This window comes from Siphateles boraxobius, unplaced genomic scaffold, assembly GCF_051911475.1.
Source record: "Siphateles boraxobius isolate OS27281-9 unplaced genomic scaffold, OSU_SipBor_1 3, whole genome shotgun sequence".
Classification (NCBI taxonomy): domain Eukaryota; kingdom Metazoa; phylum Chordata; class Actinopteri; order Cypriniformes; family Leuciscidae; genus Siphateles; species Siphateles boraxobius.
The window spans coordinates 9,003,261-9,031,127 of record NW_027508919.1 but is presented as its reverse complement, the minus strand read 5'-3'; the positions used below and the strand labels follow the sequence as shown (position 1 = coordinate 9,031,127).

Below are 27,867 nucleotides of genomic sequence, written 5' to 3'. Positions count from 1 at the left end.
GTCACCAATCTCATCAGACCTTGATAAAATCTCTGCAGAATGCAAGCAGCCGGTCCCCAACATTGGGCGTTTTTCAAGTGCTTCATCCAATGTGCTTTAACCCAAGTAGAGTAAGGTTTAGAGGTGGGGTTCGAGATTAACCTTCATGATTTTAGCAAATCGAGTAAAGCTGTTAAAACGCCAATTGTATTAAAACGCCCACTGATTTTGTAAACGTCAATTTTGGTTCTACAGAGAGACACCTGAAATTACTCAAACCTGCGACTCGTTTAGGGAAGGGGCGTATCAGTTCAGGAAGTCCAAACAATAGGCTTGTTCGACTTGAACCGGCGCTGCGCAGACCGATCGGTTGATGACATCAAAGTACCGCGAGAGCGATTCAAAAGCATAAGGAGCCGTCTGCTCTCTAATCGCTCTCGCGGTACTTTGATGTCATCAACCGATCGGTCTGTGCAGCGCCGGTTCAAGTCGAACAAGCCTATAGTGATCCTTTGCAAGATCCATAAAAGTGAACGAGTTCTGCGGAACAAAAGTGGGCGTTTCTAAATTTGTGGGTGTTTTCACACTGGTGGATGTTTATAAATCATGCAATGAAAATGATGCCCTTCTCCCGACCCCACCCCTAAGACCTACCCACACTGTGACGTGGGCAAATCAGGTAACGCGGTTGAAAACGCCCCTCTGTTTATGGCCTCGCCCCCTGATTTGGTAACTCCTATTACCGTCTGCAGAGACCTCTATTTGTTAAGTGAAAAAAAAAAAAGATTTGTTCAAATAACCGATTCACTCACCGAAAAAATTCATTCAAAACTCTTGCACGAAAGAAACGCCACAATGCAGCTGCTTCAGCGTTTCTCAGTAAGCTTTTTCTCACATTCTGGCGTGCTCCAAGTCAAGGTAGAGCTCAAACTAGTGATATCTGTAAGATTATTGATTATGTTCTAATATGAATCATTCCATCAAGGATTTGAGCTGCCTTTCTCTTTAATTCTGCTGGACACTTTATTGCGGAGCCCCCACAAAATGTTGGAGGGCGGGCCGCGCAGCAGCAGCGCAGTGAGTTGTCAAATCTTGTGGCGGTGACGCCGAGGGTCCACTACGCCCACTAAAGTAAATTGGTGGGGTTTGTCTCGCGAGGGAGTATATAGGCGATTTATTATCATCAGCGTTGCGATCGTGATCGTCTTCTTCAATTTAGCTGAATGATAATGCAGCGATTTCTCTTTCTGCAACTTCGGGCGGCGGACAGGCGCAAGGGCGCGAGCAGTGCATAGTTATCCAATGCGCAAGGGTCATTCTGTTGGATTATCCCAAACAACTGCGTCTCCGACTGAACTGGGATGCCTCTTATCAGCCTGGACGACGATGATCAGAGATGGGTCCCGACGCATGTCAACGTGACCGTGCTTCGCGCGAGGGGGCTGCGTTCGAAGGGCAAGCAAGGCAGCCGCTATGTTTACACTATCATCCAGGTCGGCAAGGAGAAGTACACCACCGGCCTGGTGGAGAAGGCTGAGGAGCCGCAGTGGAACGAGGAGTGCTCGTTTGAGCTCCAACCCGGGCTGCTGGAGGCGGGTGGGACGAGCGCGTACCCGCCCGGTAGCAGCAACCTGGTGCTCACCGTGATGCATAGAGTGCTGATCGGGCTGGACGTGTTTCTCGGTCAAACTATTGTTCCTCTCGACAAAGTTTTCCAGGAAGGAATGTGTCCTAGAAATGAGTGAGTAGAGCTAAAAATATGATCAATTAATGGGCCTCTTGGTCGAGGGCCTCTTTTGCAGTAGCTGTGTACAGTGGCATCAGTTACCATAGTACTGCATGATTACCATATTCACGTGCCAAGGTATTTACACGATATTCCAATATACATGGTTTGCTCGTCTTAGCTGGTTTGAGTTGGTCTCTTCCAGTGTACAACAGTATCCAAAACACTTTTTAAATTTTCTTAATTTTTAAATATTCCAATTTTTTTGATATAGCCTACTAAAATAACTAAAATTAAAATAAAAAAATTAAAATGAAAGTGGTAAACAAAAATGAATGCAAAATATTGATAGTATCTCGATTATACTATAATTACACTGATTGTTGGGCAAATGTTAAAATAAATATGACATGAAAGAGTGATTGTAAAAAATAAAATAAAAAAGTGTAGCCTTAAGTTCTATCTTTATGGTTATTATAGCCTTACAATTTCATGTAATTGAATGTACTTTTAAAGCATAGAAGCTTTCCTTGTTTTTCAGTTGATATAGTACTGGGATATTTGACACAGTCATGCCAAAAGCATGAGCCTGTGATTTTTGGATGGAAGAATTTCTGTGTACCCATTTCCCAGTTGGACAGACATTCGCATTTGCAACACAAAACTGCAGGAAGATTCTTTGGCCTGCCACTAAAACTTAACCTAAATTACTGATGTCACATGAAATATTAAACGCATGCATGGTGGTCAAAGCCACACAAGCAATTTATGGGAAGTGCAAAACCAACACTGTTTTGAATTCCTGAGTAATGGGATATGTTTTTACAGACACAACAACAGCAACATACTTGGTGGGGCATGCTGCGTCTAGTCCTCATCAGGGCTGGCACAGAGTCATGCCTGCACACAGGGTAGTACCAGTGTGTGTCAGAATGGTCACAGAGTCCGACTGAAGCTCAACAAACAAGCATTTCACTGCAGTCCAACAGACATAACCTTTCTGGAATCTTGGTGTTTTTTCAATGTCTTCAATTTTATTTGAATATATCTCTTGTTTAGAAGCTTCCACATCTAATGCAGATGAAGTTTAACTACATATCTAGCAGTGCCATCATTAGGAGTAAATCATTTGTCATGGGAGTGGAGGAAGAGATGAGGTAGGTGGGGGCTAAAACCTCTATAAACAAGTGAGGGAGGAAGTCACTGAGCCATGCTGAGCAACAACAACATTGTTATTTTCATATTCGATGCATATCCTTTATCCTCACGTCCACCATTCAACTCAAATTCACACAATGTGCAACTAACTAACAAAATTGATTTAATAAAAAAACACACCAAGATGTTAGTAAGTACCAAATTGTAATTGAATTTAAGTTTATAATATAAGCCTAATTATTATATTGTCTAGTATATTTGTTTCTTATCAGTATAAACATGTTACTGGTTTTAATTGTTCCAGATCTGCAAAGGTGTTGGAAGAAAATTTAAATAACAATTAGATATGTTTTTGTTCGCCTGTGCAAAACATCCTGCAACAATTCTTGGCTGTTGTCCTTGCAACCATTTACAACAGTGGATCTCATCTTCGGGGGCCACAGGATTACTTGAAAGTATTTAAATGAGCTATTATTATTAATATAGGATAACGATCTAACTATAATCTAAATCAGGTTCTTAACTCTAGTTTGACCAAGAATCTTGATTAAACTCACCTGCCTGCAACCACCTTGAACACCACACTGCTGGCGGCTGGATTTGTCTAGTAACTGCATAGCATATGAATTCGTCATGTCAACATTCAATATTTATCTTGGCAAACTTTCATTTTCTTGTTTCTGTTTGCACCTCTCAGGCCTCTCAGCATTTCAGGTCATATGAATATGTATGGAAATGTCCATCTCTGCACACACTATTCTGAATCTAAATCATCACATGTCATTGTAGGCGTGAGGCTGTTCTGCACATCTGGATTTAATTGAGCTCGGAGTTGCACCTCTTTCTCCCTCTCTTTCTCTCTCTTCTGCCGTCTCCCGGTTTAAGGCGTTTATCTTGGCTCTCTGCACGTGTGTGCACATGAGGTGCTCTGTGGTGTACCGGAAATGGAGGAAATAGTTTCGCCACTGGTTCTCTGTGAGACAAAGGGACGGCACTATCCTAATGCAGTAACATTCGTTCAAGAGGCCCCCGCTTGTGTTTGCACTCCTGTATAGGTCATAGCCGTTTGCTTCAGTGTGGTGCAGGAAATTGTAAGCCGATGTTATAAAAGATGAGGCCATCAGTGAGAGATTCATTTTAAGTGTAAAAGTTCAGCCCAAAATTGTTGTTTTTTTACCTCTAAAATCAATAGACAAATATAATCTGGATATGTTCTTGACAGTCTTCATGAGATTCATATTTATGTTTATCATAACAATTGAAAAGAAAAATTAAAATTCTCTCTGATATTGATTTTTATCTAATGATCAATAACTGATAAATTACCATTATTACAATTCTATAATATTTAGTCTAAATAAATTAAAACAATATTTTTTTTAATACTACAAGTTAATTTATTTATCACCTCATTAAAATGTATAGTATGAAAATTGGATATTCATTTTGACATTTGCTTGAGATACTTATTAAAGTATGTCAAGCGAATTGTATTAAAATAGTGTTTTTAAACATTAAATTTAAGTGCGCATTAGATAATATATATTAGCTTTAAGATTAATTTCTTTTTTTCTTCTATGCTTAAGATGGTTCAAGCTGCACTCCAAGGCTGGTCGAAAGGAGAAGGAGCGGGGAGAGCTGCAGGTCACCATCCAGTTCACCCGCAACAACATGACTGCTAGTATGTACGACTTGACCGTAAAGGACAAGCCTCGTTCTGCATTTGGAAAACTAAAGGACCGCGTCACAGGAAAAAAGCGAGGAGATTTGGAGTCCTCCTCTGCCATTTTACCCGGCCGCTACGCCGCCATATCAGGGTCTGTTGGTCCTCCGTTTGCAGGAGATGGTGGACCCGATGATCCAAGCGAGGATGAAGTGCTCGATGAACACCGAAGCAAGGTGAAAGACTTCTTCTTTAAAGGGAAACTACGCAAGAATTCAGACACACGGTCCTGTTCGTCATTAGCTTCGGACAGTAGCATGGCATCGTCCGCTGGGGATCCATTCGTCCCAGTAGAGCTGTCCAGAACACCTGTCTACAGCAGCAGAGTGATGGATCCCTTCCGTATAGACACTGAAGCAGGGATAAAAGGTCAATCAGCTATAAAAATACATAAACAGAATTCATTATCATAATTATTATTGATCATTTATTATTGATGATTTACATAATCTGGGCTCCATATACAGTGGTTTATGATAAGTTACTCACCCTCATGTCGATCAAAACTTATATTATTTTCTATATTCTATGGATCAAAAAAGAGGATATTTTAAAGAATGTTTCAAAAAATTTTGTGCATGCAATTAGTCAATGGTGTCCAAAACAACATTTGACAGCATTTACTTTCATTGTTGTCAAAGCAATTTAAAAAAAATATATCATCTTTTGTGTTTTACAGATGAAATGCATTTGGAACAACATGGGGGTGAGTAAATTAAGACAGAATTTTCATTTTGGGGTGAACTATTCCTTTTGAAACCTCTTTTAAACACTCCTCAAATGTCTGGTCGACACCTACCGATCTAAATTCTGTGATGTTATTTTTTTTTTTTGATTTTTTTTTTTTTGTCTTTAAAGTGATGACCCACAAGCGTGCACACAGCGATGAAGCTAGTAAGATCACAGGTGTTCCTCATCTTATCCCTGCCATGGAAAACCTAAAAGGTCAGAGCATGGCGCTCTCCAAATCAACCCTCTGCATCAATGGTAGCCATATCTACTCATCTGAGCCTGCCAGCCCCAAGAGTCCAAGCACTATCCCGGCCAAGCTCTCCCTGCTGGAGAAATGCGCACCCCTTTCTCGCTCTCTCCAGAACCTGACCCGACGTGGCGAGGACTTGCAGAAAAGCGATGGGAGACGCTGGTCCATTGAAAAGACCAAGAAGGAGGATGGGGAGATGGATGGAGCTCAGAGTCAGACCCAAGGGGCTGCCACTCCAGAGGGGAAGCCAGTGCAGGCCGCTGGACCCGTGGAAGTGGTGGATAAAGGGAAAAAGCTGAGGAAAACTCTGTTTTCTAGCGGGAGGAGTGACTCTCTCCCAGCCAAGCCGGAGCAGAGCCAGGTTTCTGCTCCTCTTGAGGGCAGACGCAGAGGATGGTTTGTCTCCGGTGACTCGCAGAACAAGCCAAGGTGAGTGAAAGCACGGCTACTAGGTTTTATGTTACAGTACAAAAGACGTCTGACTTTGCACATGTATCAATATCATCAATAGCCGCTCACCATGATCTGTATTTAACTGTCAGGCGTTCTTCAAAAGGGATACTTTGTTTTTAAGGGAATGGCTTTGAATGTCAGCCTGCATTTTGGTCCTCAGAGAATATTTGTAGAAAAAAAGAGCTATTTGAAGTTGCTGATGCAACCGTTACTGCAGGAGCTTTTACCATTTCATTCCTTTATATTGCTCTTGGTTTGCAGAACATAGGTCAAGGCATTTTTCAAAGAAGGGCTTGCTATTGTGTGTTTTCATCCAAAAAAATTGTCAAATTCCACAAATTTGTTGAAGCATTCAAAATCATCAGCTATTTTCTTTCTTTTTTTAAAGAAATGTCCACTTATATTAAATTGATTTTATTTTTATTTCACCTTTCAGTAATTTCATCTTTTTGTTCAGCAGCATGTTTTTTTTCAACACATCAAATCATTTTCTTATAGTTCACACCCATTTTAATTTGATTAGTTAGAGTTAGGGGTGGGTGTTATGACACATCTTATATCACAATAGGAGTAATAACAATGTCTCAATATATAGTTATTTTTCCTGGAAGAAAGGTTGTTACAAAAATAAGGCAAAAGTTCTCAAGATTGCTGAAGACAAGTAAACAGTCAGTAATAAAATAAGAGCTAAGAAAAACTAACAAATAACTACAGTAGAACAAAGATACACATGATATAAACAGTGCTTTTTTTTTGGTTCAGGTAGGTCTTTCAAATAGAAGAAACACAGAAACTGAATAAAGTCATCAAATGTGAAATAAAACACTGCATAGTCTACACAGTATAAATTAAACATATACGGATTCTTATTAAATCAAAAAATGATTCAGTCAAGAGCAGTGAGTGATTTTCTTTTTCTTTTGTTATTTGATTAACATTAAGGACACATACAGCAGCAAGTGTATTACAGTAGGCTGTAAGAGCTTTAAGACCTATACACAATTGATTTTCTCCCAACTGTTTATGTTCGCTTAAGACACAACCGACTGTGTTTACCCAAATACTCATCAAGACAGTCATTCATTTTGACATAACTTTAAGCACAATAAACCACGAAAAAGTTCTGAATTCATTACTTATGCTGTGTGACAGATGGCTTTGTGTGCGCACTTCTGATGTGTGCACAGAAAACCGTCTGTAAAAAACGCAAATAACGAATTGAATTATATGTCGCATCTTATTGCGGTTTAAAATTGCTATGATGCAATGTCAAATGAGTGATAGGGATGATAATCCAAAATTTACAATTGTCAAATATCTACCGGTTTACCGTGTCTACTGATTAAATCAGCCACCCCTAATTAAAGATTTTAGGATGAAAGAAAACATATTTTCCCACTCCTATTGCTCTTTTTCAATTGTTCCAGCTAAACCAACAGTATTTATGTAGGAACACCATTTGCAAGGTGGGCAAAACATGCCAGAGACTTCCAGAACAAAACATGAACGAATTTGAATCCAAAGACAGTTTTTCTTCTATTAACAGGTGTCTGTGTAATAGAGAAGAACTGTCTCTCCCCTCCCCCATAGTTAGATGATATGGCCCATTACACTCTGTGACTAAGAGGACTACTTGTGCCTTCCCTCCACAGGCTGGGAGTCTCTCCTAAGGTAGAGAGCAGCTCAGACACCCCCTGTCAGATCCCTTGCTCCCCCAGTCACCCCCCATGCTCTCTTCCCCTCAGTTGCACTACTGGCTTGGTGTCTCCCCCTAGTGGCAATCACACCAACCCATTCACCCACTCTTCCCCAACACCCCCTTCCATCTCTCCCTCCAACCCTTTCCTCACACGACTACAGCAAAACCCTTTTTTTGAGGATCTTATAGCCGAGGAAGCACTGACGTCTCCAACTGCTGGTTACTGTTCTCTAAATTCCAGTCTTTATCATTATCCAGTCGGATCCAGTCCCCTCCATAACGGAGTGTCAAACAAAATGTCCGCAATAAAGCGGGAAAGACCCAGGAGTATGTCCAGGCAGAGGTCTCTTCCGACCATTATGCTTGAGACCCCAGAAGCAAACTCAAATATTAATCCGAACCTCTCTCTGTCTGAGAGGGCTGGGGAATGGGATGATTTTGAAGCATTTGCCTCAAGCCGTCTCAAATCACCAAGTGGAACTCCAACTAGACCTCCATCAGCACCGTTTCTTTCACAGGAACCAAATACAAACCAGAAGGTGTTTGTAAATGATAAAGCGATTGGTTTAAGAGTTGATGAGGTTGATATGGGTATTTCAAAGCCATGGGATCTGCCTCCTCTACCACCACGTAAACCCATGAGAACCCAAGTGATCACCATGGACAGCTGGTTGGATAGAGCCCAGGAGCTGGCTGTGCAGAAAGAGGCCTGCTTTCTCTTCCAGACTGACTTTGCCTCCCTTCAGCGTGTGAGAGACGGAGACTTGAAGAGGAGCTCTCAAATTTTATGTTCAGATAAAGAGTTGCATCACATTTCTTCAGTAGGGTATAACAAGATGGAAGTTGAGTTGAACAGTGATATCAAACTGAACCAATTCATGGTTGGGGAAACTTCAGGGCAAGATTTCCCTACAAACAACGCTTGTGGCTCTCCAAATGGTTTCGGTGAAGATGCACTTGGAAGCTCTGAATGCGAGAAAACGGTACCTGAAACACTTTGTTTTCCGTCTGATTGGGAAACCACAGTAACCGAATCACTTTGCAGTTCACCTCAGACGCAACCCAAAAACGATTCAGAATTGTCCTGTGAAGTAAAGGTCTCCAATGAGCAACAACTACAGACTAAAACCAATGGCATTGGTTTGTTGACCCTCTCCCCTAGAGATTCGAACAACAATACAGATATTTCTTCTGAGTTTGCTTTCATTGATTCTGAAAGTTCACAGTCGGACTTGCAACTACCTTTTGAAATTAATAAAGAAGGTGAAGCATCCAAAGTTTCTTCACATTTACACTCTGGCAACGGTTCCTCGCTTCCCAGGTGCTCACCAGGCTTACCTGAGGATATATCGTGCAGAATGGCGTCAGAGTTGAAGTTGTTTTCACCAAGGAGCACTCATAATGATAGCACATCACATTTGTCTGACTCACAAAACCATAACCATTGCTCATCACCTTTTGAGAGATCTTGTGAAGGACTGGGAGGACAAAAAGTCGACCCTTGTGAACACCAAAACACTGCTTCAAAGTTTAACTGTGACTCTCAAGACGTGACTGATGTTCTCCTCAAAAACGACATCACTGTGATCACTCAAACATTCTCAAGCAATGACAACACTGTGACAACTCAAATCCAACCAGAGATGATTGAAGACAGTTGCATCTTGCACACTACGCATGATGATGAACCTAATGTTAATTTAACAGAAGGTAACCTAAACTCTGAAGTCTTCTTCTCAAAGAACAATGAGGTCAAGGGATCTTGTTTGACGTTGGATGAACAAATCAGCTTTGAGGACTTGCATGCTAGAGTAGCTCCAAGAAATTCCAGAAGCCCCTATACAACAGAAGTCAGATCAGCCCGCATCAGACCACACTCAACCACAAGCTCACCCAAAACTGTCTCCTGTGCTGACTTGCTCACAGGCTCTAATAATCCTGCATCAGACCTCATTTTACATGATCTTTCCACTTCACCCACCCCATTAGCTGGTACTAATTCCTGTCTCCGCCTTGACCCTTCCCTTCCCGCAAAGCCCCCAAACGAGATGCCCAGCATGGGTTCCACATGCTCCTCCACAGCCCAGTCCCACGTTGATGCACCGCTCTCCCTCTCACCTGAGGAGATACAGCCAGCAAACGTCCTCCTGCCCCATGAGGAGAGCAGGTGAGACCTCACTGCCTTTAAAAGCGCACTCACCTCTGCTCTCATCTGAGAAATAAATTAATTCTCTCTCACAGTTGCACTAGGACAGGCTCTTAAATACTTTCACATATGTTGGCCTAGAACAAACTTTGTTTTTGCGCTCACAGGTTGCTATAATTTGGACTTTGACAACTGTGCACCATCTCTTATTTTAGTTCCTCCTGGTTTGCTCATGCTGTGTTACCTTCAGTTATTTCATTTTTCATCTTTGCTTTTCTGTTGCTTTATTCAGTCCTCATTCTGTTTTGGTAGACACACCGCAACACATCTTTCCTTGTAGGTGTAACTAAACTTAGCATAAAAATTGTCTAAAGTTAGATGACAGTTGTATTGTTTGCATCAAGTGTTTATGAGAGGTTTGATGATGTGAGATGTAGACTCTAGTATCATTGTTTTTTAGTTTGTTACCCTGAGACAAAAATTGTAAATTAGTTATCTTTAATATCTGAAGTGCTTCTCCTTGACAGCGTTGATATTAAATGCCTTGAGACTCCTTCTTATGCTTCTAAAAAATCTTCTACTAAAATCTACTTCTACTAAAATACAGTAATCTCATGTCTCCTTTTAGAAATTACCTCAACAAAGTCTTAGTGCTCAGATTTGCTGAGGTGTCTTCAAAGGACTTTTAGGAGATATTTAATATTTTTTCAGTTTTAGCTTTAAATCAAGTTTTATTGATTTTTTTTTTTGTTAGGGCTTTTGTAATTTTTATTCTTTTTTATATTTCTATATAGCTTTATTTATTTAAAATTTGGCTTTAATAATTTTAGTACTTTAACTTGTTTTAGTTATTTTGTTTTAGTTAGTTGCCAAAATAGCATTTCTAATTTTGAAGTCTTTCATCTAATATTTTGATTTAGATTTATTCCAGCTTTATTTCAATTTACGAAAAGAATTTTAACAGTTTTATTAATTAAAATTTTTTATTAACTCCCCAAACAAGTTGATGCTTAAATGAAATAAAACTGAGAGCATTAAGTGTTTCTGAACTATGTCAGAGCAACTCTGAGTGATGAAATTGTTAAAAAATTGCCATTGCAAACATGATTCTACAACAATCAACTCCTGTCATTTTTTTAAAGATGGTACGAAATGTATATACAGTACCACTCAGCAAACACCAGACAAATTGGCACATGATTCTGGAATGTCATTGGACAAGTTTTTGTCTAAAGTATGTTACTTTTAACCATTACTACCTCAACTTTTTGCTATTGCTTGTGCTATACTCACTAACTCACCAGGAAAACATGAGATTTAGAAAAGTAGCTGAAAGTACAAGATGCCAACAGAGTACTGGTTAAACCATGCTGTCCCTAGGTCTACATAAATACTTAATTTATCTCCTTTTTGCACCGCTGTACAGCCCTCACCCAGTGAAGCCCTTGACCAACATGACTGTGCAGGGAGAGAAGAAACCTGAAAGCCGCTCTGTTCTGGAAAAACTCAAGTCCACCATTAACCCTGGAAGATGTGTACCAGCAACCACTGCTGAGGATGAGCAAAACCAGGTACTGAAAGTTTCATGAAGTAAAGGTGCTTTTAACCTAACAAGTTGAATCTAATAATACCCAAAATGTCCCTTCTACTCACCAGATATCACTGATAAAAGGGCATATTGATCTGAGAGGTTGTTTAGGGTCTCAGTAAACCGTATATGGACTTGTGCTGAGTGCACTGTGAAGATACTAGTTTTAGTTCATTATGCTCTACATAACATTACTGTCTTTCTCTCGGAAACATGACTGTGTTTCTGTATCCTGTGCAGTTGGCTCTGATTGAGGCCCGGGCTCAGTATCAGAACATGACCAACTTGGAGCTGATAGCTCTGCTGCTTCAGCAGGAAATGGACATCAAGAAGCAGCGAGCTGAAACTGAGGTGCAGGAGGCGTTATTGGAGAAACGTGAGGCCGAACTGAAAAAGATGAAGGTTCAGGTCAGAGACCTGGAGGACTACATTGACAAGCTGCTGGTGCGCATTATGGAACAGACACCCACCTTGCTGCAGGTACGCGCAAGACCTAAATGACTACGGTGACCCGCTCCGTCCTGAAAACACTATTGATCTAAAGCCATTTGTGATGCTCCATTAAATTTCAAAACTGCCAGATTCACTTAGACACGATAAAGCTTTGCATGCTTTCTACTGGACTTCCAAATCCACAGTCATTGACGTTTAGCATACTACTAGTCATTGTATGAGCACAAGGCAGTGGTTTAAAGTAAAAAAAAAATGGATCTGCAATATTCATTGATTCAACCTAAATATGTCTTCCTATTCATGAATATGCTAATTTTCATAATAAGGAATAAGATCTGGGATCTTGATGCATCAGTATACCAAAATGTTATACATATTAAACATAAAAAAATGTCTGACGAAAGTTAAGAAAATCCACAAAATAATCTAAAAAAACCCCACTGACTATAATAACTGACTTCTTTAAATATCACGTTAACACCCATAATTGCAAGTAAAATAGAATAATAAAATGATACAAAAAAACCTGAAACTTCTTATCTATCTTTCAATCCTCCAAACATGTCCAAATCTCAAGAAAATATTGTTTTTTGACCTCACATTGTATTGAAACGAATATGTTACACTGTTCAGTATTAATCAAGAGATTTAAAAACATTAGTAATATTTAATACATATGTAGCCTGATACACCTTGTGTCAAAGTTGATGTAAAATATTACTTTCAAAAATATTCTGTACATGTAAATAAATGTTACTTCTTGATAGCTATAAAAGCACCTTAATGCGCATTATGCAAAACCGTTGTGCTTGAGCCAGTCAGCTTTGCCACATTGAAGCCGCTGATATCAGTGCATGCTCACTTCCATCAAGCACAAAAGCAGAGATTGTTTCTGCAAACATGTAAGCTATGCAATAATACAAACTGCTAAGCTGTAGCTTAAGTTGATATATGCTACACAAAATATATTCATGAAGCCTTAGCACTGCTGAATACTTTGATCATTGCTATAGTAGCAAATTTAGTGATATGCAAATGCCTAAGCTTTCTAAACCACAAAAGCAATGTTTATTTTTAAGTTAAAAAAATCAGTTTTTTATGTTGTATTGCATTGTAACTTCATTGTGTTGTGGCTTTTTTCTGATATTCATTCGGATGGTGTCTTATACCATTGTTTTTGTTCTGTTTTTAAGGTTACAGTGTGTGATTTTTATTCAGTGTTTGCTCGTTTATTCTTCTGATGAAAACTATATGAGATTGTCACACAAGATCATCAGTTATATGTCTCAGTATTGGACTTAAAGAAAGTACAGGGTTGCAGTTGATTTTGTTGACTCACTGCAATCAAATTTGTATTTGTTACAACGCATCCTGAAAATAAACATTTTTAGTTCTAGTTACACAGCCCTCAGTGTTCCCCTGTGTGTTCGAGGAAAGAACCATGTTGCACTGTGATTCTAGATTGTTGTTGATTTCATTTTGCTTTTTAATCACCATATTGCAATGTGCCTCTGGAATATTTTTTTTTTTTACAACATACATTCACATTTGTATTTTCTTATTTTTGTTTTATTTATTGCTAATTATTTCAAACAGCTTCATTTTCAAAGTTATTTGAAAATAAAGTTATAAAATCATTTGGTGTCTTTTTGGATTGAGTTCTTTACGGAAGAGACCTGTTTAAAGACATTTAAGAGATTTAGGCTTAATCTTCAGGGCTGCGTTTCTCAAAAACATCCGAGAGCTAAGTTGATTGTAGAGACCATTCGTGGCAATGGTTCTTCTTTGGCCCTCGATGCTTTTGGAAACTAAGTGGCACTTACATCCACATCACATCAACAATCACAGTAGTGCTTTATTTGATTCCCACTGGGTGGCACTACTGCGCTTTTAAGATGATTTATTGTATTTTGTGCTGAAAGGGATTGTTCACCCAAAAATGAAAATTCTGTCATCATTTACTTCCCCTTATGTTGTCCAAACCTGTAAGAGTTTCTTTCTTCTGTTGAACTAAAAAGAAGATATTTGAAGAATGTTGGTAATCAAACAGTTAAGGGTAGCCATTAACTTCCATAGTAGAAAAAAAAATCAAGAAAAGTCAATGGGACATCAGATGGGTATCATAAAATATTAACGTTGTGGGAATCCAAATTTAAACTGACAGTGTCTCTGCTTGTATTGTTGTTTGAGCTTTTATCATTAATATGCCACAGTAATGCAAATTTGATCATAACAACAATTCCTACGGGAATAGCGGAAACTGCGTTTTACATTCTTGGTTAATTATTTCTGGTGGGACAAACATGAAAATAACCCAACTTGGTGCACCACAACAAAAAAGACATTTAATGTCCATATATATATATATACACATACATACATACATACATACATACCCTGTTTATACTTAAGAAAGAAACAACTAACATTAAATGGAAAAATGTTTATTTTTAATTAAACATCACTCAACACAGATTTGTCTGATGATTATATATGATATGGTTGGTTAAAGTATATGAACCATATATAAGAAATCTCTTGAATGTATGAAATTATTAAGATATGCTATGATTAATTGTAACTATTCAATACTGTTATAAAAACTGGGGAAGAAAAAAATTATCTTCTGCTTCTTCAGTGACCTTTTTATTACATAATCCTAATATCTAGGGCTGGGGGTGGAAAAAATATTATATTTTAAGAATTATTTGAATATTGTTCTGAATACATTTCTCCCCACAAAATCTATTGTGGTTGTGGCTCTGTAATATATGCACAGCATGCATGACATTTGGAGATAATTCATTAGATCTGCTCTGGATGATGAATTATTCTATTACATGCAATGTCCCAACCAACCAACCACACTCTTATCTTAAATGCTGTCAGCCAGGTGGCACCATTTATCATTGGTTTCTAAATTGTATCTTTTTCATGGTTAAAATTATTCAAGAGATATTAATTTTATGATTCATTTAAGGTTAATTTTAACCAATTAAAAATGGTTTAACAAAATGAGCTTTCAGAATCATTAATTTAATTACAGTAATATCAATTGGTTTACAGTAATATCAACTAAGCTCTATTTTGTTGGAAACCATGGTAACTATTTTTCTAGATATGCAAATTACTTTGCCCAACTTCAAAGTTCTCAGAAGCCAGGAGATTATTTAAAATGCTGTGAAAAAAAAAACATGGACTATAATGGACCGTGTGGAATGCGCTCTGTCTGCTTTGTCTTGAGTTCAACAGGAAACTACACTTCCCATGAACCCCTGCGAGCTATTGCTTCATTAGTTTCGTACCCGAGTTGACTATTCTTAAAAATTCCGTCTCATGGACCTTTTTATTATTTAACATCACTCCATCGTTGCTGAGATGGCGGAATCTGCGTCTTGTCCGGTGTTTCAGCTGGGAAAACCGCGTTACGACCAGGTAAAGAGTTTGTCGCGATGTTAAAGTGCATCTTTGTCTGGGCATCTTTGATGGGCGTTGATAAACAACATATGTGTGCAGATACCTTTGCATTGCTCATGTACTGGACTGCGAAAGTCATCCGTTTCTCACGCTTTTTTTGCGTTTTGCCTTTTGTCCATTTCTTCATTGCAATATTGTTGGCCGATGCAGTTGTTCGTGATGAGCGTAAGAGAGGTTTTTGCACCGGTATAATAACCCTTAAACATCCAATGCATGCCCAACAGCGTTTCTTTTAATGTGCAAAAATCAGAAAATGACTAGCTGGAAGGATTGTTTTTTCTTTTTAAGCTGTTGAATACAAATTCACTGATCACTTTTATTTGTGCATTACGTGGGAGTGATTTCGCGGGACATTATTAAAGTTCACAATTTTTCTAGAAAGCTTGGGAAAAACTGCCTCTCCTCCCTGTTTTATTTTCTTCCTAAAACAAATGTGGTTATACACCGAATGAACTCAGATTTTCAAGTTTTGCCTTTTGAAAAATGAGCATGTTTTGCTAAACGATTGCAATTAATCGTCTCATCAATTGTGTTATTTGCGAAATCTCACGCGCTCGTGTCGGTCAAATGAATGACCATCTATTTAAGTCTGTTGCCTCCATGGAAACACCGCGGTCATCCTAATTAACCCGTTCAGACCCAAACTATGTTCCATGGAGTCAGGAATACGACCAGTTTATGTAGGCTATACTGTGAATACTGCCATAAGTGACAATCAATCAAAAAATCGTGAATGATAATGTTTTAAGAGTTATTTCTGATGTCCATATTGGTTTGTAACAACTTCTGGCTAATCATGCTCAGGTTTTGATGGAAGTTTCAAGAACACTTAAAATAAAATATGCTAATGCAGAATTATAGTAGATTCAGGTTGTTTTTAAACAAAGCATGTTATTTTCCAATAGCCTGTATCTCTATTATTAGACTAATAGCTTGAATTCCGCATTGATTTTGAATATATTTCTAAATATTATGCATCATTTTCCTGTTATCACGGTCAATTCAGTGTTGATTCAGTTCCTTGGAAAGATCATAAATATTAAAATACTCTATAAAGCAGTCCTTAAACAAAAAACAAAACAAAAGTAATCATCCAGCTCAGTTCAGTTCTCATAGAACAGCGTCAGTATACAGTCAGATCAATAATATTGTTGAATATTAAGTTTCCCCCGATAAATGTTTTAATAATATTTTATAAATATATAATATTGTAAACATTTAGCAGAGACAATCACCCACATCTACCTGCACATTATCCCCTTTGCTTGCAAAAATAGTGGTGCAAGTAATGGTGCAAAAATGATTTCACTTTTTGTAGATAAGACAAAAACAGTAGTTTATTATTATTGAAATCACATGTGTTTTGCTGTAGTATATAATTCAACTGTTTTATTGCATTTAGGCCCACTGTCCATTACAGTGTGCATTACATTACAAATAGTGTGTAGTTAAAAAACTGTTTAGTAAGACATTATGACTGCGCTGCTATTATTCTAAGAAAACCTTTCTTGCACATTGTATTCAATGAAGGGCAGGATGGTAGGGTATAATTTGCCTTCCCTTTGTTAGTCTCCCGGTTATATATGTTGTCTCTGAATGCACCTCAATTAAATACTTGGGTCAGTGTTTATTTTAATGCAATCATGAGTTTCATCTGATTATCATGCCATATGCTGTCCAAATGAGTCTGCTTTGGGTCTTCAGGGAATACTTCTAAACAAAAGATCACTGCCCTGCTGACAAGCTAGTTCAAGATTTCTGAAAATACATATGGTAAAATACATTATTTTGCCTAAGAAAGCTGCACTGAGTGTTTATTAGATCTGTGCCTCTCATCACTCTCTGCAAAGATTGGATCAAAATCGAATTATTTTTTTATGGGCAAAATCCAGCACATGCGCATTAATGCACAGTTATCTTTTTTATTTCTGCTGCTTTTAGGTGAAATCAATGCAGCTGAAGGATATGGGTGTATGTTTTCTTCCTGCTCCATCTCTGCTGACTGGGTTGCATATTCTCTGGGGAGCAGAAACACATGCATAATTAACAAGTCTTCTCCAGCACACATGCGCTCACATAGCTCTCCGCAACCGCTTTGAAGCAAGTGTCTGTAACCCAGAAATAACGTTATAGCCGAGCCCATTCAGATCGGCAGATTTTTTTAATGTTTTTTTGCTCTCTTCACCTTATATTGTTAGATAAAATGGAGTTCAACTACAACGACTAGTGAGATGAGCCACACAGGAGCCTTTTTCTCTGGATAAATCATTTAGAAGCAGTTGATTGAGGCTTCCGTTTTTTTAGTCTGTGTTCTTTGCCAAATAAACCCTTGGCATGCTCAACCATCGGGCCTCTGAAACAGTTGGCTCTCAGAAAAGCACTTGCATTACTCTCCGGGGTTCAGAGGCAGTGGGAATGTTGATGTAGTCAGTTGTCTCTCCTTTGAGCACACTATGCACAAACTGTCAGTGCGTTGTCATTACATCCCTTAAATATTTCAGTCATAAAGCTAAAATTAGAATACAGTCTCTTGACAATTTAAGGCACAAAGCAGCCAGTTTTAATCATTTTTTGGTTTGTGCTCAGGTTGTCCTGTTTGCATCTTTTCTTTATAGGTTCTGGCTGACAATGTAAGTGTGTCAAACTAAAGAAATGTTTTTCTTCTTCAGAGCACATTTCTTGGCAGGTTGAGACATTTCATTGACATCATTGATCCTTCAACTTTGTTTGTGACGGAGGTATGGAAATCTTGTCTATGTAATTGTAATTGAGGTGAATAAAACAATGAGATGCGTTGAACATTTCGTTCTTCTATAAAATATACTGTAATAAGTCACAGCTATATGAAGAATGAATGCTGATTCTTATCAACTAATTAATAATTCTGGATACGTCTATGGTCATATACCTTTCGGATTTCTCTTTCATCTCTATAGAGTCGTTTAAAAGAATGTATCAAACTCCTGGATGATTTCAAGCAAGGGAATCTTCCTTCAGGAATAACAGATCACCAGGTGAAGTTGGTTAACGTATGTAGTTGGCCTGGCCCATATGTGGTGCCGTGTTTTATAACGTGTATTCTGTGTTCAGCTCTGGGAGGCTCAGAAGGTGAAGCAGGTGAGACTTGTGGTCATTGTTCATTTTCACTTTTAAATGATGGTTGGAATTACAGTCACTGACTCATCTCCTTTCAGGCCATCATTCACCCCGACACCGGTGAAAAAATCTTCATGCCTTTCCGCATGTCAGGTAAGAGCATATGAGGAGTCCAGAGAATTTCAATCCTTTCCTACTGTGCCTTGCATTCCACAGAATAAATTCTATTGAAAATAAATGCTGTTCTTTTGAACAGTCTATTCATCCAACAAATATCACTATTTCAAATATATTAAGCAGCACAGTTTTCAACATTGCATTGATGATAATAAGAAATGTTTCTTAAGCACTAAATCAGCATATTAGTTTTTTATTTAATTTATTATATAAAGTTATTTTAAATTTCAATATATTTTCACCCCCTCCATTGTAGTTATGTAGAAAGCCTGCTTGTCTATTGTTGTCTATTAGTTTTTCTGTAAATCATCAGTTAAGATGTGTAACCATTATAGATGTTGTTCTGGATGCAGTTATGCATGTGTGCAACAGTTATTACAACTAATAATACAACTGCATCATAATAACTGTTTAAAATTAAAGTAATACATTTTTAGTTAAGTGAGGTTATTTTACTCTGTTCTGATTTGTCGTTGCTCTTTTTCTTATCTGGATGCATTTCACAGGCTATGTACCATTTGGAACACCAATCGTAAGTCTTCAGTTTGCTTGTAAAAAAAGATCAAAGTGCATATCAAAGACCACACATGCAGAGCCAACATGAGAGAAAGAAGCCAATCATTATTCGTGTGCCAGTGTTGACACATCCAAATCCTCTAAGCATGAGACGTGTTGGAATCTGTATTGAGTTTCTAAAGTCTGTAATAAACCTTTGTTTCTATAGATGGGTGTAAATTATTAACCAGCGTATGGTTGTACACCACGGCGTCGGTTACTAGTTCAATTGTTAACATGAATTGTTAAATAATCCTTAACTGATTCTCTTGCAGGTTGTTGGTCTTCTCCTTCCAAACCAGACTTTGGCCTCTACTGTGTTCTGGCAGGTAAAGTGGCTTGTTCCCATCATTTGAGCCCCTCAGTGCCAGGAAGCGCTCTGCATCATCATCAGTATCCCAGCAGCCACTGTTTCACAGAAATACGTAATTAGTCTAAAGTGGTCCTAGTTAATCAGATTTCCTTTATATATTTCACAGAAAGTAAAACATTTTCATCAACCAATAGTTTAAATGTCAAGCTAATCCAGAATTTCTGTCCTACAGTGGCTCAACCAGAGTCACAATGCCTGCGTGAACTACGCCAACCGCAATGCCACTAAGGTACGGTTTGAAATGGTCTTGTAATTCAGGTCAGCTTTTTGAGGTCTAACTATTGCAGTGCCTTTGCAGATGGTCATTCAGTGAAGCGTTTCTTCTTCTCGATTCCATTTGAATGATCATTGTTGTGTCCGGAGGGCCAGGCGTCTGTTGCTGTTCTGCATCTGACTGTGGTTCAAAACCTCAGAGTATTTTTTTCAGTGCACAGCTGTCTGTGGAACATTTGCTGAACCTGGATGTTGATGATTGTTTTTTCCCCCCAATGTCATCTTTAGCCAACACCAACCTCAAAGTTTTTTCAGGGATACCTGGGAGCCGTCACCAGTGCCGTTTCAATTGCAGTACGTGAATGATGTGCAAGTTTTGTCTGCGATTCATCTTGTGTGATTTGTAATGTAAATATACATGTTTATCATTGTGAAGTAACCTCTAAATGAGCTGTGTATAAATGTTTGCCCTTTAAAATTCTATTTAATATGAAAAAAATAGCCTATGAAAATAATATTTTATATAAGAAAATGTATTTATGATTATATAAAAATATTGAATACCCCTCAGTGGTAGTAATGTCCTAGTATACCATAACATCTCGATAACCGTTGTGCAGTTTCACGTGTAAATGACATTTAAATTCTCCTGTAATATTCTTTCTTGTAGGTGGGTCTGAATGTACTTATCCAGAAATCCAGCAAATTTAACCCGGCCACCAGACTGTTGATACAGAGGTTCATCCCGTTCCCTGCTGTAGGTATGTCGTATGTCCTTATAAACACAGTATTTTGATTGACTGCAGTCAGCACTCCGCATTGCAGAAAGCTCCCCCTGCAGTCAGTAAGAAAGCATGACACATACTTTGAGGTATGTAATATAAGTTATGTGATGTTTTTGAAAGAAGTCTCTTATGCTCATCAAGGCTGAATTTATTTGATCAAAAATAAAGTAAAAACAGTAATATTCTGAGATATTATTACAATGTTAAATAACTGTTTTCCAGTAGCAATTACTCCAGGCTTCAGTGTCACATGATCATTCAGAAATCAGCTGCTTCAAGGAACATTTCTTATTATTACCAGTACTGAAAACAGTGATGCTTAATAATTTAGTGTAAACTGTGATACATTGTTTAATGATTCTTTAATCAAAAGAAAGTTCAAAACAGAATTTGATTGAAATATAATTTTGTAACATTATAAATGTCTCTATATTGTTACTTTTAATCAATTTTAACACTTCCTTGCTGAATAAAAGTATTAGCCTTAATTATTTCCACAAAAAAAAAGTAATAATAAATGTTACTGACCCCAAACTTTTGAACGGTAGCACTAGTGTATATTCAATCAAGTACATTGCCGAATCAACTAGGAATTCTTAAAATAACAGACAAATGGAGATTATATCAGATTATTTTCACCAGAGCAATCTATATAAAGATGAACAAATCTCCTTTCACAGAAATTGGATGTCATGGTTTTGTTTAGAATAGATGGTCATCTCATCTTTAAGATCTGTATGTTTTACTTCTTAGCCAGTGCGAACATCTGTAACGTGGCTCTAATGAGACACAATGAGCTGTCAGAGGGAATAGATGTGTTGGACAGCAACGGGAATGTAGTGGGATCGTCACGGATAGCTGCCAAACATGTGCGTATGTTAGTTATACAGTTGGGACACCCCACTTTGATTTGTTAATGGCTCTTTTGCCTTGAATGTTGTTTCATTTTCAAATCTATGCAAGTAAAGCTTTTATTATATATTACCTTTTATATAGCTATTATTATATACATCGCAAACCATGCATTATTACATGAATTTGCAAAAGTAATCTTTTTTTATGCATTTTTTATCAGGCACTGATAGAGACGGCACTGACGCGTGTAGCTCTACCGCTGCCAATCTTTGTCCTTCCACCAATCATAATGGCCTTCTTGGAAAAGTATGAAATGACTTGTGCTTCAGTTGCATTTAAATTTAACTCTGAACAGGAATGAAATGTTATGAATTATTATATACTAGTGCAATGCCCGTGAAATCTATTTTTGTGTGTTTTTAGTAATTGTTGGTTTGGTATGTTGCTGAATAGCCTAGGCTACTATTACGCAGGAGCCTAAACTCTGAGAAAATGATAACGTGCACCAGAATAAAATATAATATTCAGAATTAAACAGTGTAGCTGACTTACAGATTCAGTTAACATCCACAAATGAATAAGCGCGACGATTCAGGGGAGGTTCAGACCTTGGCTGGAGCGGACTACACAGTGAACTCCGAGAAAACACTACGCTTGAGCAAACAGTTTGTGAATAGGCTACTACAAATGATGGCCGTGAATAAAATATAATATTCAGATATTTTTAAACCCTCTAATGTCAGAATGTTTATTTTGGGGAGCGGCCACTCAGTGTGCAGTGTGAGAGGGGGAGTGGCCACTCAGTTTGCAGTGTGAGAGGGGGAGTGGCCACTGAGTGTGCAGTGTGAGAGGGGGAGTGGCCACTGAGTGTGCAGTGTGAGAGGGGGAGTGGCCACTGAGTGTGCAGTGTGAGAGGGGGAGTGGCCTCTCAGTGTGCAGTGTGAGAGGGGGAGTGGCCACTCAGTGTGCAGTGTGAGAGGGGGAGGGGCCACTGAGTGTGCAGTGTGAGAGGGGGAGGGGCCACTGAGTGTGCAGTGTGAGAGGGGGAGTGGCCACTCAGTGTGCAGTGTGAGAGGGGGAGTGGCCACTCAGTGTGCAGTGTGAGAGGGGGAGTGGCTACTCAGTGTGCGGAGGGGGAGGGGCGACTGAGTGTGCAGTGTGAGAGGGGGAGCGGCCACTGAGTGTGCAGTGTGAGAGGGGGAGCGGCCACTGAGTGTGCAGTGTGAGAGGGGGAGCGGCCACTCGGTGTGCAGTGTGAGGGGCCACTGAGTGTGCAGTGTTAGGGGCCACTGAGTGTGCAGTGTGAGAGGGGGAGTGGCCACTGAGGGGGAGGGGCCACTCAGTGCACAGTGTGAGAGGGGGAGTGGCCACTCAGTGTGTAGTGTGAGAGGGGGAGTGGCCAGCGGCTAGAGTGGCAAAAGCCAATGTCTGCTTCTTTTACCTATATATTTAATGATATCTTTTGCATTTCTAATCCAAACAACGTCAAACTTGGCACTGCACTTACTCGTGCCCGTAGCAAGACACCTGTCAAGTTTGAAATCCATCGGACTAACGGTTCGAAAGATGTGCGGTTAACAGACAGACAGACAGACGTTCCTGTAATTTATAGATGGATAGTATTGTAATAGTGATTAATTATTTAAGTTCTCATGAAATAATTGTTTAATGAAGCGTCATGAGAGTGTATTCTCACTGTCCTCCACCAGGCTTCCTCTGATGCAGGCCCATCGCAGGATGATGCTGCCTGTGCACAGTTTAGTGTGTCTGGCTGTCTTTGGCCTGTCCTTGCCACTGGCTATCAGCCTCTTCCCTCAGATGTCAGAGGTACTGCAGCAACACCTGCATACCTTCAACACAATTGCTGCAGCAAATTTGATTTTGTCTGTCGACCTCTTGCCATTAATCTTTTCGTGTGTGTGTGTGTGCTCTGAATAATAAATATTTTAGCAGAGAATTGCTTGCTAATCATTATTTGCTCCTCACAGATCGAGGCATCTCACCTTGAGCCGGAAATTGCCATGGCAACAGATTGCAAGGTTCTGACTTACAACAAGGGACTGTGATGAAAGAGAGTGAAGTTTAATCAGCTGTCTGAGATTGCCAAGGATGTGTAGCATAACAGGTGCAAACAGTATTGAGGAGGAAAATGCATTCCGAGCAATAGTAACCCTTTCCTTAACTGCTGAGCCATCAATCTGTTTTTATAGAAATATTAAAGTAATAATTACAGTATTTACCATTTTACTGACAACTACGACAGGGAGGAATCAAGGCTTTATATTAAATGGTTTTGTCATATAATAATAAAAACATTATATATTGATGTTGATAAAACTAATAATGAATAATGAGAGTAGTTACGTGCAGCTTTAAATTACTCTGTTGTTATATGGTCAGTGAATGCACTTTAATGAAAATGTTATTGTAATTAACTGTTTATTTTCATGTCACACTTAATATTTTCCAAAACCCTGGAAAAAAAGGTCTATTTTTTGTTGTTTTTATGTGTACATGGACAGGGTTTTTTGTCCTTAAGTATTAATATTTTAAAACTATTTCTATTGCAATATTAACACACAATTATACATTTGAAAATGTTACTATTTCTGAGGCTATGTGGTCTATTTAAACATTGAATATTTTTTATAGTTAGGTATTAACTTTGAATTATTTTGTTTAATATATTTTCCTTTTTGTTTGATTTTACTATTATTTTTTTCATAGGAGTTTAATTTTATTTTACTTTTTTTTTTGTTAAGCAAAATTGACTTAATATCAAAACACCATGTTTTATTACCTTTTACTTAAGTGAAAAGAGCTTATAAATGGGACATACTGGATACAAACATCAGTATAAAACACACACATCAAAAATAATCTCATTTCCAAGCCATAAATCAACATTTCTCACTCATCTCCCTCCTGTTTCTTATTCAGCTGTTTGTATTTCACAACAATCCTCCAGGTCAAAGGTTTAGAATTCAAAAAGGATGAGCAACATTCTTGACATCCCATCTCATGTTTTCCAGCTTATCTGTCTCTGAATTCCTGCCAGCAAAAGTGGATTTTGAACTAGGTTGCATCAACACAAACAGCTTCATATAAAAAACCTTCATTGGATTAGAAAAAGAATGTCTGGCTTGAGCGACAGTACCATTCGGTATGCAAAAAATCACGCTGTACGCGTATACCATTCACAGTCCAAAACGAACATGGGTCTGACTTGAGCACATGCAACAGGCTAGTCCTTCCTTCCCATTCACTTAAAATTCACATTATATGGTTGAACATACAACGTTAGACAACATCTTGCATATGCAAGAGTGATGCATTAATAATGCAATATATATCATATATCTATTTGAGACATCCGTTATAGCAAAGTTATAAATGGGAGTGCACAAAACATTTTACCTCAATGTAAGCACTACAAGCTACATGACAAAATCTTTTCAACAAGTGCATAAAAAGTAACAAATGATACCCAGGATAATTCAGATGACTGAGGTTATTTTAACATGTAACATGCATGACAACTGTGGGAACTGAGAGTTAAGAAGTTTTTGCCCTTTTACGCTAATCTTGGACCAATCTTCTTGTTCCTTTCCAATCAATAAAACTGACCTTTGATCAACCTCAAAGTGCAACTTCTATGAACACCGTATGGCTAAATAAAAACACTGGGAGTGTGTGAAGGGTTCGAGTGTGGATGCGGATGATGAATGGGACAAGATCCCGCTTGGGTTTGCCCCAGGAGGAGTTCTTTCTCCCTGGATAAACATGGTCTGCTGATCTGCTGACTGTGGGAATGGTAGAGCCTCATGAAGGACAAAATAGAGTGAGCCAACCATAGAGTTGTTACACACCACAGAGCGATCTGCAAAGAGAGAAACATTTAGCATAATGCATTAACGTGTAAAATATGCATGTTGTGTTGAACACAGATCTCAGACAGAAAAGTCACTTGGACTCAATTGCTTCCTTACCTGTGCACAATTGAGCTCAGAGTAGAAAGAGGATGTCTCAACATCCAGATATAGAGGAACAGACTGTGACTCAGCACAACTGCAGAGAAAGTGAAATATTCATTGATTCTCTCTCTATGTAACAACATTATGCAGCCATTTAATCCGTTTATGAAACGTGCAATCATGTGCAAACTTGACATTAGCTTGCTGTACCTGTAGGGTCTGGTGTTATGATCTGTAACAGTGTCGCACCAGGACACCAGACCCAGGGTGAGGGTGACACTGGCCCCTCCGGAGAGGAACAGCACACATAGACTCAGCAGCAGTGTGAGGAAGGCAGAGAACAGCGTGCTGCAAGAAAAAAAAAGGGAAAATAAGAAACAATGGATAACACAGTTTAGTTTCTGATTCATATAAGGCATAATTATAATAACATTTGTTTTACACTCATTATACTATATTTTAAGCTACATATTATTTATAGTCTATATTCAATTTCAAGATATTCAAATAAAATTAAATAGCATATTAAGCTGAATTATATATATATAATTATTAATCAATTAAAATTATTAAATAATGATATACCTATGTACACATATTTATTATGTATATTATATAATATAAATAATAAATATTTAAAATAAGTATAATATATTGTGTTAATTTTAAAAAAAAAACATTTTACATTGTATCTTTATACATTTTTTAAAATTTATTTTACACTAATATAGCCCATTGTGTGTAAGTTATTTAGCTAATTTAATATGATTTAGTTAATTGTTTAAAAATACATTTAATACACTTTTATTTTGCTTAGATATTATATGTCGTTTTATGTATTGTTGTTATTTGAAATATGCCAATTCAAGTTTCTACTGTTATATAGATTTTGTAATTTTACCATTAACAAATGTACCATTCAATGTTTTATTTTTTGTAAGTCACATTATCACTCACTCGTCATGCCGTCGAGTGAGGTAGAACAGGCTCCTCCAGCCCTGAATTGCGCCGTACAGCACCGTAAACACACCGACAAATGTGGCGAACTGGCAGGCGGCCAGTGGACCCCATTGTTGCACCACCAGATGAGTGACCGCTTTGGACTCTCCTTCGCCCACCGTGAGGTTCTCCGTCCTCCAGAAGCCTTGACTAAACAGCGCGCACCTTCCCTTGAAAGCGGATCCGTTGAGGGCGAGCGGCACGACCACCAAGAGCCCAGCGATAACGGACAGGGTGTGGGCGGCGCAGTGAGCCAGCAAGAGTCGCCGATCCAGCTCCATGTACTCGAAATTTAGTTTAGCCTGTGGGTAGAGGAGTGTAGCTTACCTCTACGAATCACAATGTTTATTTTCGACACTAAATGTAAACTGTACAGTGGAATTTTACAGCACAACACAGAGAGTATATTTGTGTCTGGACTCCTCCCCTCCGGTTACGGGACGGTTACACAAGGGCTCTGACTTTTGACTGTCAGCCCGACGCTGATGACGCACTCGCGCCGCACTATCGCGCGAAGCTGCAATCTTAACTGACTTTGTTTTATATAAAATGTGTGCACTTTATTTAATTCAACTGTATATTTAAAAATATCAGGAAAAGAGGGTGTTGGGGTTTTCCATGACAATGGCAGCGCCACAGCCACACCCCTAAAGCTTAATTCGGTCAGTGGATCAGCGCTGCGTTATGTAAAGCCGATCACAGCCCAAACATACAACAACCCAAAAATGGGTCATTCGTCATGCAAAATCCGTCATTCTAAATTAAACGTCACACTAGCTGTTCTTAACAACGGAAACGGCCTGAAATTTATCAGACCCACTTTATAATCCAAAAATTGCAACAGTTTAATACCCACCAGATTTTAAAAGAAATAAAACGAAAGGGTGACATTTGATGCATCAAATTGTCCAGGTAGAAACGCATGACATAGAGTCACTGAATTTAGGAATTTAAATAATTTTGGTCCGACCCACTCCCATCATAAGCAAACACTTAAAATCGTTCTAGTTATTATAGTTACAAACAGTCGGGATTCGGGATCAAATATTTGTTTTAGTTTATGACATAGTAGGCTCTCATTAATCCTAAATTTAAATGGTAGGTTAATTTGATATATACTTTTGTTTCCAACAAGTATATGGAATATATCTTTAAAAAAAATTATTTTATTTATTTTTTATCCATAAACCGACATTTTCTAATTCAGTCCCGACTCCCTATATACTCTTTCACATTTTTTAGTTGGTTTTAAGTTGAAACAGACTCGCTTCTCAAATCTCTTGAATGTTTATCTATTCAGGATTAATCTATTTTCCTAATCTTGTCATTTTGCTACCTTGTTTGTTACATGTGAAGTTTTGGGTAGATACTCTTTAATTTTCTCCTGAAATTTCTGTTTCATTAAGTTATTTTAAAAATAAGTCATTCCACAATAACTTTATTATCCGTTATAATT

The 27,867-nt window shown here is 38.3% G+C and overlaps 3 protein-coding genes across 4 annotated transcripts; 2 read left to right on the top strand and 1 right to left on the bottom strand.

Moving 5' to 3' along the window:
- The first annotated feature begins 1,028 nt into the window (after nt 1-1,028).
- rab11fip5b (RAB11 family interacting protein 5b (class I)) lies at nt 1,029-13,544 on the top strand. 2 transcript variants are annotated; one of them, XM_077247782.1, is made up of 7 exons: nt 1,029-1,720; nt 4,450-4,955; nt 5,266-5,292; nt 5,445-5,997; nt 7,674-9,887; nt 11,293-11,437; nt 11,695-13,544. In XM_077247782.1, exons 1-7 carry the CDS (start codon nt 1,341-1,343, stop codon nt 11,953-11,955), a joined length of 4,086 nt encoding a protein of 1,361 aa, XP_077103897.1. In that variant the 5' UTR covers nt 1,029-1,340; the 3' UTR covers nt 11,956-13,544. The 2 variants fall into 2 exon arrangements, with proteins under 2 accessions (XP_077103897.1, XP_077103898.1); XM_077247783.1 differs by lacking the exon at nt 5,266-5,292 and having other exon boundaries at nt 1,030-1,720.
- A 1,648-nt stretch (nt 13,545-15,192) lies between these two features.
- Nucleotides 15,193-25,082, top strand: sfxn5b (sideroflexin 5b). Its single transcript, XM_077247780.1, has 14 exons — nt 15,193-15,342; nt 18,054-18,122; nt 18,321-18,398; nt 18,475-18,501; nt 18,579-18,633; nt 19,164-19,189; nt 19,488-19,541; nt 19,758-19,814; nt 20,087-20,152; nt 20,469-20,559; nt 21,337-21,452; nt 21,659-21,744; nt 23,148-23,265; nt 23,427-25,082. The coding sequence occupies exons 1-14, from the start codon at nt 15,286-15,288 to the stop codon at nt 23,502-23,504; spliced, it is 978 nt and encodes a 325-aa protein (XP_077103895.1). The 5' UTR covers nt 15,193-15,285; the 3' UTR covers nt 23,505-25,082.
- On the bottom strand, nt 24,217-26,853 carry LOC143756921 (transmembrane protein 179). The gene is made up of 4 exons (XM_077247781.1): nt 26,370-26,853; nt 25,623-25,760; nt 25,428-25,506; nt 24,217-25,318 (listed from the first exon to the last, which is right to left on the bottom strand). The coding sequence occupies exons 1-4, from the start codon at nt 26,690-26,692 to the stop codon at nt 25,109-25,111; spliced, it is 750 nt and encodes a 249-aa protein (XP_077103896.1). The 5' UTR covers nt 26,693-26,853; the 3' UTR covers nt 24,217-25,108.
- Nucleotides 26,854-27,867: the final 1,014 nt, after the last annotated feature.